The 13637-nt window shown below is 44.8% G+C and overlaps 1 protein-coding gene across 1 annotated transcript in view; it reads right to left on the bottom strand.

The window, feature by feature from the left end:
- GNE (glucosamine (UDP-N-acetyl)-2-epimerase/N-acetylmannosamine kinase) overlaps window positions 1-5730 on the bottom strand; it is a 397785-nt gene extending 392055 nt beyond the window's left edge. The window contains exon 1 of the mRNA XM_086961671.1: window positions 5541-5730. Coding sequence (XP_086817797.1) covers window positions 5541-5603 — 63 coding nt within the window. The 5' untranslated portion in view covers window positions 5604-5730. The remainder of the gene's footprint in view (window positions 1-5540) is intronic.
- Between the last annotated feature and the right edge of the window lie 7907 nt (window positions 5731-13637).

Raw genomic sequence — 13637 nt, forward strand, 5'->3', positions numbered from 1 at the left:
GAGACATAATGCGTGAGCGAGTGGAGGCAGGTAATGGCCAAGGGCCCTGGAGGCAGCGAAGTAGGGAAGAGGAATAGCTGGTAGGGCGAGCAGAGTGGCATGCCCCTAGCCCCAGCCGGTCGCGGACGAGCGCAGACAAGCTTGCCTTAAGCGTGCCTTCGGCGCGCAATCGTCGCGCCCGCTGCGCTCGTCCGCTGCGCTTCCTGCCAAGGCACATGATTTATGGTGGGTGGAAGGGGCGTTGGAGGGGGCGTGGCCAACAGAGGTGGGCGTGTCTCGTGGCGCACCTCGCCCCCGAGAATGGCGACCAGGAAGTAGGGAATCGTTGCAGCGTAGGACCGCTGTTTACAAAGTGCGAGGAAGTGCAAGAAGCTTGGTAAGTTTTAAAAAGCAGAGTATCACAACAATTTTAAAAAAAGCTTTTGCGCTCCCGGCTTCCGCCTCAGGAGTCGCTCGTCAATATCAGTGTCGCGCCTTAGAGCTGCGCGCACTATTTATACCAATGGTGAGGGGGCGTGACCAACAGAGGTGGGCGTGTCTCGTGGCGCACCTCGCCCTCGAGAATGGCGACCAGGAAGTAGGGAATCGTTGCAGCCTAGGACCGCTGTTTACAAAGTGCGAGGAAGTGCAAGAAGCTTGGTAAGTTTTAAAAAGCAGAGTATCACAACAATTTTAAAAAAAGCTTTTGCGCTCCCGGCTTCCGCCTCAGGCGTCGCTCGTCAATATCAGTGATGACATCAGCCTGCCAGTAAAAGCCGAGCAGGGGCAGTTACATTCAACCAGGATACATTGTACTAAAGCTGCATTAGCTCAGCTGAATCCCAAGCCTGCTGGAGCTGCCACAGACTCTGTTTTAATCAGGCTTGACAGTGACAACCTCAAGTACTGATAATGCACTTAGCTTTTAAATACGCATATTTGAGTGACAATCCTTTAACATGCGGTAATGCGGAAATGTAACTAAAAATGCGTTAGTGTCACACCGGATGTGTGACACTTGGCAGGGCTGCACATGCCGCGTTAGTATCTACCAGTAGCGTCTATCTGATGCGCTTGTTACCAGAACCTTTCCGTCTTGTGCGTTACAAAAGCTAAAAGCAGTGCATAATTTGAGCTGGGTCGTGCCACCTTCACATATTTCTGGGACTGGCACTTATTTCTGGTGTCAGATGTTTACTGGATGCAAGAAAGGGGAAATATACACAGATCGGAAAGTCTGAGGGAGGGAAAGGGTGCAAAACCTTCACAAAGGGAAAAACTTGTAGGAGCGAGACACATGCTTGGGAGTGTGTGGTAGTGGCTGAGACTATCTGCCCTGGTATTCCCCGTGCCTATGTTGAATTCCGCCGGCTTCTGAGCAGAGTTTTGGGTACCGGCACTTTCTTTCACAAATTAAGTACTGCCTAAAAGTATCCCCAGGCTGAGATGTGTCCTGTTATCACCCTTATCTGTGACCTCTAAGTGCATGGATAGGGCCTAGTGTGGCACCACCCTGATACTCTGCACACTCTTCTTTCCTGGCTGCGCTTTCATCTGTCTGGCGGAGAATCATGGGGCTGCACTGTGCTGGGTGCTTATCCCTAATACCCCTTTTTGATGTCCCAACTTCTAACAGGAGCACAGGGCGCCCCTCGGGGTACTGTAACCCGAGACAGCTGCTGGGCCAGGTGAAGCAGGCCAGGTTTCACTGCCCGGAGCAGTGTTTAGAGGCGCCGCCCCTTCCTACCTCAAGTTGGCACCCTGAACTGTCACCAGGAAGTATGAGGTGCACTGCCGTCGCTGGCACAGCGATGATGCCACATCCACGCAAACACTTGTACATGTAATTTTCACCTTGGTCTGCAGTTTCTGCTGGTCATTGCAAGGCACATTATATTGTGAAATGTCCACAACTTCCACCCCTAACCACCATGCGGGCAAACACTACTGGCGAGCTGCTCTTCTCTTTTTTCTCTCTCTTTTACTCTCTTTCTCACTCTCTCTTTCACTCTATCTCACTCTCTCTCACTTTATTTCCCTCTCTCTCTCTTTCTCAGTCCCTCTCTCGCTCTTTCACTCTCAGGACCAACTATAAAATTTGCTGTGTTTAACGGCAGTCTGAATGGGTGGAAATGTGGCACGTTGATTCTCTAAAACAAGTATTTGTAATGCAATAGGTCTAGCAATTACGCAGGTTTGAGCTATTAACATTGTAAATGATAATACTTTATATTTTTGTTTTTAAAACATGAAAGGCATTGTCATTTACAATGCCTATAACTTATACTCGCGTAAATGCAAGACCTATTGCATTGCAAATACTTGTTTAATTAATGCTTACAGGCAGTACAGTTTTTTTATGTGCTTAGTTTTCTTAAATCCGTAGTTAAGCTTAGAGCCAGTTGTGACCATTAAGCGAAATTTAACATATCATCTATAGGCAGTCTTTTAAGGCAGGTCTTTTGTTTTTTGTTAACGCAGCTGTAAAAACCAGTTAGTCTAAGGCACAATGCACGTTATCATGTTTAGCACACTGAACATAAATCAAAGAAGGTCCCTTATTATATTGTAGTTCATAATGGTGTATCTTGTTCAAACTTTGCTTGCAATTTTCTCACCAATGGTTTATACCCGATAAGATTAGGTGTTTTAATTTAGCTATATCTCCTATCTGGTGCTGTCTGTGGGAGACTTGTGCTTTTGTATTGTGTCTTCTACATACAGTCTAGGATACTACTTTAATTGGTATATCTTTTATATGATGATGTCTTTATATGTATTTTATGCGTGTGTTTTTATGATTTTTGTGAAAAAAACGAATAAAGATTGTTGATCGATTGCCATGTAAATCATGAGACAAACATGTAAAAATATGATAAAGCCTCTTCAAAATTCAAAAACTTTTATTTCTTTAACATGCGGAAGCATTTCACATTAGTGCAGCATATTACTGCTTTGAGAGGCATGCATTAAAAGTGTGGGTGGCAGGCATAAGCCACGTCAAAGCTTGGCTCGTTTTTTAGTTTGAGGGTCCAAAGGGCCTCTAGCGGAGCTAACTCCATTAAACGCACGCTGATTGAGACGAGGGAACGTGCACCTTGGCGAACTTGCAGATTATTGTAAGCTGATTGCCACAACATCATTCATATCTCCATTGGATGCATGAAGTGCCAGGATCAATAGAATACCCCGAGACCGGCATAACGCAGTCAATTTTACACTTTTTTTCATATCACCAAGATATTATTCAGGGGACTATCATTGCAATTCCTATAGTCCTGAAGATGGTCGAATGGATGACAGCCCATCGACCGAAACGTCGACAACTACACTTATTTTCTGTACCACATTTGTATAGGCAATACTTGTTTGTTTTATTCCCTCATTTTGCTTTATCCTGATTTCAGAAAACAGTGTACACAATTGTCACTGAAAAGCATAAGGAATATTTTTTTTAGTATGCAACTTCCTGTTACATTGTGCGCTTGCTAAATTTAAGTACCCCTTGAGTTTTTCAGTACAATAAAATTAATTTTTTCATTATACACCCATATTTTGAAGAGTTTATTGACAAATGTATTTCATGTATTTTTCTGACACATGCTGATGTTTTCATATTTACAGGAAACTAAAAACTTTACGAGTTGTTGCACTGACAAAATAATCTAAAAGTAATTAATTTACAAGCATATTATAAAAGCTGGATTGAAATAAAAAAGCATTAATAACTTAAATTATTTGTACAAACAAATCCATTGTTGGCACACCTACCCAAGCTGTCAAGGGTTGATTGGGTTACCCATTGCAGTTTTCACACACACTCTAGCTGAGCCAGGCATATGGCTCGAGCCTTCAATGGCACACCCACCAGTGGCAAAATCTAACTAAATGTAATAGATATCATACACAATGAGTTTAGAAAACAACTATTTTACTGTGCTCAACTTCTACAAAATATTGAAACAAAGAAATGAAAAAAAAAAAAAACATTTTGGTCTAGAAAAGCAGCTTGTCCATTCAAGCCTTATTTAATTGAAGATGTTAGACCTACAAGATGATATGTATTAGTACAAGAGCCCTCTTTTCAAACAGCACTTATGATGCACATTAGCCTTTTTCTAAGCATATAAAAATGTTTGCCCGGTATCACACAGCTGGCAAAGCAAGAATTGCAACTTTGGTCTCATACTTTCACAGCCACTGTTTAACCACTAGACCACATGTACCAGTATGAAGTGCTTTGATTATACTGTGCTGCCTATTGAACAGAGAGAAGTGCACAAGATTTTAGGTTCAAGTACACTTTAAGAGAAGACAAGTTTCAAGCTCGAGACCAAGTAGGGGCGAAGTAGCAGGATAATGCACTGGAGAAAGTGAGCAGGGTCTTTAATTGTCATGAAGCAGCATTTGAATAGCTAGACAAGTAATTGTTTTCATCCAGGGTCCTTGCTAACAGAGCACATTCGTTAAATAAAAACACTGATAAATTACACATAAATCCTTACAGAAAACAATATATTTTCCCGTCTGGATGAAAAACAAAAACGTACAACAATGCCAACAAGTGCAAACTGCAGCGCCTCTATGGCGCTGTAGAATCGCTATAAAGATGCGTGAGAGGTCAGGGGCGGATGTGCACGTTTCCTGAAAAAAAAGTGGAGAGGTGGTTTTCCGAACACGGATGTGCACTGTGCACGTACACCTAAAGGGTGCTACAGATGATTAACCGCCGGAGGTCCTGTCAGGGAATCCCTTCTGATCTCCAGTACCAGATGTTACCCAGACGCGCTGTGTAAAACGGGGCATAACAGGGTTGGCTCTTGGATGGATACCTTCTCCAATCAGCTGCATTTTGGGTAAAAAAAAAACCAAAATACATTTGCAGTTTCCAAGACAGAAAAAAAAAGAAAGATGCACTGGCTGTGCGCGAGGATGAGAAAGGATGGTGAAGGGGTAGGGGGCTAGCCACTCACCTTCCGAAATCTCTACCTAAAATGCGATGAAAGGTCAGAGAGTAAAAACCAACAAATCGAAGATATTCCAGGCAACAGTCTCGAAGGAAAACCATCACCTCGAAAACCACCGACTACAAAGCCCCTGTAATGACCAATGAGATGGGAGGCAGGGAATGGGTTTCTGGTGTTTGTGTTCAGAGAGCTGTATCTAGGCATTCAGGTATAACGTAGAGGCGCTAGGTGGCAAACGAGCAACTCTGGAAAAGTGCTTCGAGACTGTTGCAACTACTACACCAATTGCAGAAACATATTTCCCTCGTAGATATTTTTTTTATTAGTTTCAATGATATTTTGCCATTATGAACACATTACATTCACATAATTAATCCTCCCACTATATGCATTTTTGAACAGTAGGGTCAGGCAAACATACCGCTGCGGTGCGGTCTAGTGTTCTCCCAGTTAGAAGCCGTGGTGCCCATCGACGTGATCCCGAACGGACGTGGCGGTCCCGCCCCCTCGCCCAGTCCCACATAGCGGCTCCACAGCTCCCACCCTCCCTTTCTCCATCCTTCCTCCGCCCACCAGCATACAATAGCGACTCACATGGGGGCCCCGGGGAGGGCTGCGTTGTCCGTCTCGAATTAATGAGGGGATTGTGCTCTCCATGCCGGGTAGTCCGTGGCTCGACGCAGCGTCACCGGGAATTGGGATACCGAGGGCGAAGAAGCAGTGGCTGAAGCAAGACACAGAGCAGCGCTCCAGGCTTTTGCCGTGGCCTTGCTGAGGCTTGACTCTGATTGGCGGTGCCGGTGCCTGGCTCCGCCCCGAGGAGGCCGAAACTCAGATACCCACCCAGTTATTAATATATGCCCGTGCCGTGATTCCGCCCCATGCGCTCAGCCGGGCAGCCGAGCATGCTCACACACATGTGGGTTGAGGCGAAAGGATATATGGCACGCACGTGATAAGTTTGTTATTCATGTCACTGGGACGCTTTTTCTGCCTGATGCAAAGGTTTCTAGCAACAAGCGCTAAATTTATTCTGATGTTAAACGTGCTCTATAAACCGGTGCATCGTGGAAAAAACATTACTAATTGGTTGATGAACCAGACAAAGGCATTTCAAGATAAAGCTTGGTGAATGGAAATGTATAAAGGGCTAGATCTACTATTCTTCTGGTCACAAAAAGCGGGCACATTTCGCAACTAGTCGTTTCGTGACCATAAAATTAATGTTTGAACTGACCTTGTACTAATAGGTAGGTTCCCAAAATAAGGATTCGGAGTGGGTCCTTTTCCGAACCTGATTAATAACTATGAGGTAGGTTCCAAATAGCGTCTTACTCTGATTGATCACAGTCTCAGGGATGATGGCCTCCAACTGTCAGCAGTTCATGATGCCTCTGATTGCTTTAAATAAGGAAACCTTTTTTGAATCAATCCTTAAGGGAAAAGAAGATACTTTAACAAGAAAGATCTTTAAAAAAAAGTCTCAGTATAGTTGGCAGTGGTCCCCTTGACCACTGCCTAGTCCCCTTGAAACGTTTACCCAAATTCACATAGGAGAAGTAGGTCCAAAGGTCACCCTTTTCCTTTAGAGAATGAATTGCTAACCGAAATTGAGAGTCAGTAGCTTTTCAAAGGTTTGCAACCAGAATTCCAGATGTAAACCATTTATACAGCTGATACTGATTCGGTGTTCAGAAGAGACAACCAAAACATGCCCCTTCAAATACTGAATTGGTATCCATTCACAATTCCATTTTAGGAGTTGGTACAACTTTACTGACTGCATTGAACAGCCGGGCTGAAGAAACCCCACAGACTCCCTGACCTGAGCGGACTGGAGCATCTTTCCAGACTGCTCAAGCCAAACCCTGCACTGCTTTCCTAGCTGGAGAGCAGCGTGGGGATTGGACAGGGTGTCGGTGATGTGGTCGCAGTATCTGCTGGGACCAGGAAGAACCAGCATGGAGGCGCGACGCCGGAGGAGGCCGGCAGCCGGTATGTTTACCGTTTTATTATTATTAAACTTGCTCCCCTGTGCTCCCCCTACCGAGCCCCCTCCCAGCCGCGGTGCGTCCATTGGGCCGTAGGGGCGTAGCCCCACCAGCCCGCTTGGACCCGCGGCTGCCGTAAAATAATTAAAATAAATGTTTCTACTCACTGTGTTTATTTTAAATAAATTAGCACGATATTTATCCGGCGCCGCCGGGCAGCACCCGACTAAAATGGGAGTGCGCAGGGGGGGCGGGCTGGTGGTGTGGTGATTGACAGACAGTGAGTCGACGAGTCTCCAAGTTGTTTCTTTTCTCGCATGTATGCTTCGGGCAGTAACTTGCCCTAGCATGCGCATTAAAGTCCCCAGGGCCCTCACAATCCATTCGCTAGTAGGGGGGGTGCAGGTTTATTCGTGCGGCAGCCCTTGGCAGCAAAAGGGCGACAGGGCGAGCAGTTAGTGTGCCCTCCATGCCAATCCTGGCGCTGCATGCAGCGCCAGGATTGGCCGGTCACCGCGCAGCACAGCAGGGGCAATCCATATTGGATGCCGAGCGTGGGTGGCTCAGCCTCCCTGCACAATGGCCAATCACTGTCTCTGACTTAATGTAGTCATGCAGTGATTGGCCATTTGCGGCGCGCGGCGCTGCAGTGTCGTTGGATCCGGTTCACTCGCCTCGTGGTGTGTGGAGTGGAGACAGTGCCTTTGATTGCCTGACGCCGCCGCCTGTTGCCTTTCTTTCTGGAGTCTGGACCAGGGACCCGTCGTGACAGTCACCATACTTCTTCTTCTATTAGTGTGTGAGTACAGCTCTCTGCCTTCCTTTTGTCTCCTATCCTGTACGGACACAGTTAATTTGTCTATTTTGTTAAATAACTACCTCCGAGTTCACCCCCACGTGAATGGATTTTATTTGTCTTTTGGGCGAGTTTCCTAAAGTCAGACTTCCCTACGTGGGCCAGCCCTCGGATTATCAGGAAACCCCACAATTTAACTTGAACACTTCCCATACTTCCGGCTTTAGCAGCTCCCCGATCCAAGCCATCCCCGGGCCATGCACAACGCCGACAGCTGATATATGATAGTAATTAATTGTATACATTTGACGTGGTTAAAAATAAAACCAAATACTGTAATTAGTTTTGTCGGTGGCTCTCCTGCTGTGTGCGTTAACTCGAGGTTCTCCCGGAAAGACTGGCTCCCTGTGCTGGGGGTGGCTGGGGAAGCAAGCAAGGGAGACCAGGCCTCGCTGCACACCCAGCTCTACTCGAGCATTCGGCCGGACCTGCAGTGTTGGTGAGCGTGAGGATGTGCCTGGCGGTGTCTGGGGAAACTGGCGCTATGTAGAGGTGCCTCGTGACACTCCGGTGAGTGAGGGAGAGCCAGGGGAAAGGCTAGAGTTACATTTACAGAGTGAGAAATGGAGCGAAGAAGATTGGCAGCCAATATTTAGATCAGCTGTCGATGCAAAAAGGTAATCACTAGCGTATACAACGCTGGAACTTACTAGCTATTTTGGTGTTATGAAATGGTTGTCCAATGCAGCGTTTTTTATCACCACTCATCCGCATAAGGGGACTTTTGCTTCTTGGATGTAGTCCCAATTATGGCAGACTCCATGTTTTTTTTTTTTTGCAGGTTTATATATCGCAAACTCGACCCAAAAGTCTTGGAGCGCTTTACATGAGCACCAGTTACGTTTCACAAGGACACATTAATTATTTGGTAGGTGCTCTTAGCCTCTTTAGTGCAGTCATGCTCTTGTTAATCTAGCAGGAAATCTAGTTCCTATTTTAGGGTTGGAGCCTTCATTGCTTCAGCTCCCTCATGGGTATGTTGGTTGTTCTTAGACCAGTATAGTGTCATATAGAACAGCATCATGAAAGGAAGCCTGACCCTCCCGGCATGCCCGCTACTCTAGGGGAGGCAGCCAGCTCTACCACAGTTCAGAAGATGGAGCTGGGCGCCTCCAGTGAGGGCCCGCAGTCCTGAAGCTGGACTGCTTGCATGACATATTCTAGTCTCTGTTGCACACTCTCAGCATGCTTCCGATGTTATATGAGCCAGAGAAGGAAACGATGGAGTGAGAAACCCCACTTTGTGTCGCAAAGGCTTACTCCACAACAGAAAAGTCTGGCTCAGACTACGGGAGTCCCTAGAACACTGCTCAGCCCCAGATCAGTGGAAAGATCACCCTATGATGTCATGGGTACAATGGCAGGGACCAGGCAATTTGGAGGCACTACAACCCAGATGTACTTGATAGAATGTAGGCCCAGCTCCAAGGAACAGTGGCCTGCTTTACACAGAACATTAAATTGAAGCAGGCGCATCTTAAGCATGAGGTGGTGTACGCAGGATGGCAGTGTGTGTCTGAGTGATCCCAGAATACAGAAAAAGAAAGTTCTGTGTAAGAGGATTGGAAATGAACGTCAGTTTTTTCTCTGCCAGAAGCAGGTCATATTCATTTGCTGCATCTATAGAAAGACGCACACTTTAACTCTTTTGGTTATTTACATACTGAAGAGAGTGGGCTGTCTATTAAACATCCTACCATTCCTCTCACTTATTCCCAACAAACGGAATTCCTCACCCTTGACAAATATTTACTTCAAAAACACAGACACCCACTGCACAAAATCACAGGATGTTGAGTGTCGTGGCCGAGACTCGAACTTGGTTTCCTAGGTCCGAGGTCGGCTGCTCTAGCCTCAAGGCTACATCCTCTCCTCAGCCTGCCTTATTTTGCAGAATTAAAATTCTAAGAGTGCACCTTTGTGATGTTGCAGTGTTTGTTAAGTTTGCCAGCATGCAAAGATTATTGACTACTGAAACCTATGGCTTGTTTGGTTTTTCTCTTAATAAATTGTGCTTTTTACTGCATCTCTTTTCATCCTGGCCAACTTTATGAAACTGGTGATGTTTTAAAAGAATCATTCCAGAAGCGGCATAAATGAAGTTGAACAACTTTGAACAATTGAGCACCTTCTGGGGGTTGGAGATTTTTCTGTGCCCAGGATAGTCCTATCAAATTCTCTGCCTCACCACTTTGAAGACTTGGAATAGTGTTCCTATAACCGCTCTCTGTCACATATGCCCTGTGTTTATGTCTAGGCATCTGAAGAATTTGGTTATCATGTTTGGTGCCCATTAGTTCTCCAAAGCATAATACATTTCCACAAAGACAGTTTTCCACCAGTCTATAGATTACTTAAGGACTGCATCATTTCATAATATATAGTGTGTTTGGGTTCAGTCTGGAGTGGACGTTACTTTTCCAAAGGTAATGAGAATTGTGGTTTACATACTAGAGCTAGATTACTCTTCAGGTAAAAACTCAGTGTGACCCAGATGAAGAAATTGTGAGCAAATCTACACCTGCCTGTTCTTCTGAGACCTGCCCCAGGGGGATGTCCTTTTGATTCATCTGCCCCATTGATATATTACTGCATGGTGAAAACACAGAGGAAATGGTATATCTTTCTAAATGCTGTAATGAAAATGAAGAGCCTCTCTCCGGTGGGATGCATGGACCAACCAGGAAAGGGAGATATGGCACTCCCCTAAGCATTCTGGCATGCTGGATCCGAAAGTAGTTTTGATGGCTTTGGATGCGATCTTAATGTTGGAATCTGTGTTCAGAGATGTGGTGCACCATATAGGTTACTCTGCAGGAACTTTGTCATAGGTACTGACTTACAGTCCTTCCTAATGTTTTTAGAACTGTGCGTTGAGGTACATTTGCACTTACAAACTATGCCTTTAGACCCGCATAGGGCTCGCATGGTCTTCATTGACACCCTGTCTGTGTGTCCTTCAAGCATGAACGTCTAACCATGTCCAGGTGATTGGGTGCTCCAGACCCTGAAACTGCAGCTGGCTCAGCTTAGCATCCTGACAGTTTTGGAAACTTTCTACAACCTGTTTGTTTGTAGGCAACTCAAGCAGACACCACTTCATTTGAGTTTGCATTGAACACTAACCAGGGTGTGGCGTCCCATCCTCCACCGAGGATGCAAGCCATCAAAAAAAGGTGATGCTCACAGGCCCACTTCAGGGTCATGGTGTGAAAAGCACTGAGGCTAATGATCTTATGGAGTTTCCACTTAAAAGGTTCAAAAAGAGATGCTGATCAGCCCCTCACAGTCTTCGTCGTTCAGTGAGGTGAGCCTCGGAGATGGGTATTGGCTGAGAGCCCATGCAGAACCCATAGTGACTCCTAGTGTGAGGAAAACAGATAGCAATGCTTGAGCTTTAGTCTTTATTTTAATCTGCCATTAAATACCTATAATTGTTTGCAGATAATCTTGGTGAAAATACAAGCTATTTTTTAACTGACTTGAGAGGCAGCATTATTGTCTTCACTCTGTCATCTTGGGACAGGGGTTTGGGACAGAACTTTGCACCAAGTAATTTTGTTTGTTGACCATCTTTTGCCAGAAAGTGAACATTAAGGTGCATAGAAGCAGCTAACTCTGTCCAGAGCCACAAATGTCATTGTGGATTTTAAAGACACATTTTAAGCTCCAAGAGGTAGTATGATTTGTGCATTTAACAAGCGGGACCATGGCAATAGGAGGCGAACAATGGCATATAGCTGAACATTTTTACATATCGCGGTCATTACCCAAAGATGTCAGAGTGCTTTATGATAAAGTAGGTTTCATTACAAGTGAAATAAAGTTACAATAATAATAACTGTGCCATTAAATGTCTTGCCTGGTTTCATCTGATTTCTGGTTTTCACGTTCCTGACAATGTTGGGCCACATTACCCCGGCATGGATTTTAAGCTTTATTCTAATGTTTATTTAGGCAATAATGGTGATGTTACAAAACTGGTGCTCATGTAAAGCGCTCTGATGCCCGATGTCTTGGGTCTACTTGGCTATATAAAACAAAAAATAGAAACATCAGTTGTTGGCCTATATATGTAGGAGCGTTGGCAGTCTGCCAGACTATGTTTGTGGTCCCAGTAGTGAACTAGCAGCAGGCGGCAGCGCAGAAGCTTAATGTGCCTGCTGCAAAGAACATATATACCTGATGCAGATCACAAAATGCATATGATGTAAATAGGTCAGTGAGGCACAGCTTTTGTCTGAGAGATCCTTTTGTTACTTGCAGTTTCTAAGTTAAAATCCTAACATACAACAGCGAGCTATTAACTGTCATCTAATAGCTGGATGCAAACTGCAAGGAAAAAATTTGAGAGTTATGTTTTTTCCCCACAGTCTTTGTTTCATTACCCTACTGTTTCAAAAATAAATTGTTATCTTTTCATTTTCAGCACCTGACAACCTGAAACATTACCGCATTTTGGGGCAATTTTCCAGCAAACAACAAGAGGACCCCAATCTCCTTTGCTGCTCTCTCACCCGACCCCGGCTACAACCCAGCAAACACCAGTGTTAAAGGTAAGGAAACTGATGCTATATATTACATGGGAGTTAGGGCTATGTATGTATCTGGTCACTCTCCAGGCCCTCAAGCAGTGTCTCTTTCAGTGCCTCCAGCAACCACAATGGCACAGAGAGGCAGGAGGCAGTACGGCTCTATTTTTAGCAGTCATTTGAGATGTATTAGGATAATGCACAAGATATATGTATAATGTATTTATACTGAAATTTGATATTATTGCTCTGCACCTTATACGTTGTACTTTGATTATTGAGAGGTTTCTTTAATATATATATATATATTGGTAAGGCCAGCAACACACCATCATGAATACAGTACAAGAGCTGATTGCAAAGTCTTTCCAGTCACGGCCACTTGAACAAAAACTACAGATAAAGCAATTAGGACCTCATCAGCCTGAAATAAACCTACAGCAAACTACCCAGGACAGAGGAAAAATGTCAAAACGTACATTCTCAAATGCCTGGTACACAAAAGCTGATTGGCTTACAGGGTGCCCTATAAGAAATTCTGTGTTCTGCTTCCACTGCTTGCTGTTTGGTGGTGACTTTTCTTGGACACGGCAAGGAATGGTAGACCCGAAGCACATCGCTGAAAAAATAAAGAAGCATGCGCTCACAAGAAATCATCTGGAAGACAAGACTGGGAATTTTGGGGGAAGACGCACCAATTGAGCAGCAGATAAATGATGAGTATCGCAAATCCATTCAAAAACACAATGAAGCTGTTGATAAGAACAGACAAAATCTATCCAAGATCATTGATTCCATTCGTTTCTGTGGTGCTTTCGAACTGGCATTGCGAGGCCATGACGAATCAGAAACTTCCTCAAAACCTGGGATCTTCAGAGGTCTTGTGGATTTAATGTCAACCATAGACCAGGATTTGGAAAGACATTTAGCACGTGCTACAGTCTTTAAGGGCACCTCTAATACAATACAAAATGAAATCCTTGACTGTATGCTCGAAATTATAAGAAGCCATATTGTGCAAGAGTTGCGAAACACAGACTTTGTGGCTATTCAGGCTGATGACACCACTGATGTGTCCACTAAAACACAGTCCGTGTTAATGTTTCGGTACCTTGACAGTGACTGAAACGCTGTGGAAAGATTTTATGGCTTCACGCATTTAAGTGACTCTAGTGCAGCAACCATCACTGAAGCAATACTGTGTCAACTGGACTTAATTTTCCCGGACCTGCCTCAAAAACAAAAACTTATCGCACAAAGCTATGATGGTGCGTCCGTAATGAGTGGAAGCCTTAGTGGAGTACAGAAACGA

Source organism: Lissotriton vulgaris, chromosome 3_1, assembly GCF_964263255.1.
Source record: "Lissotriton vulgaris chromosome 3_1, aLisVul1.2, whole genome shotgun sequence".
Taxonomy (NCBI): domain Eukaryota; kingdom Metazoa; phylum Chordata; class Amphibia; order Caudata; family Salamandridae; genus Lissotriton; species Lissotriton vulgaris.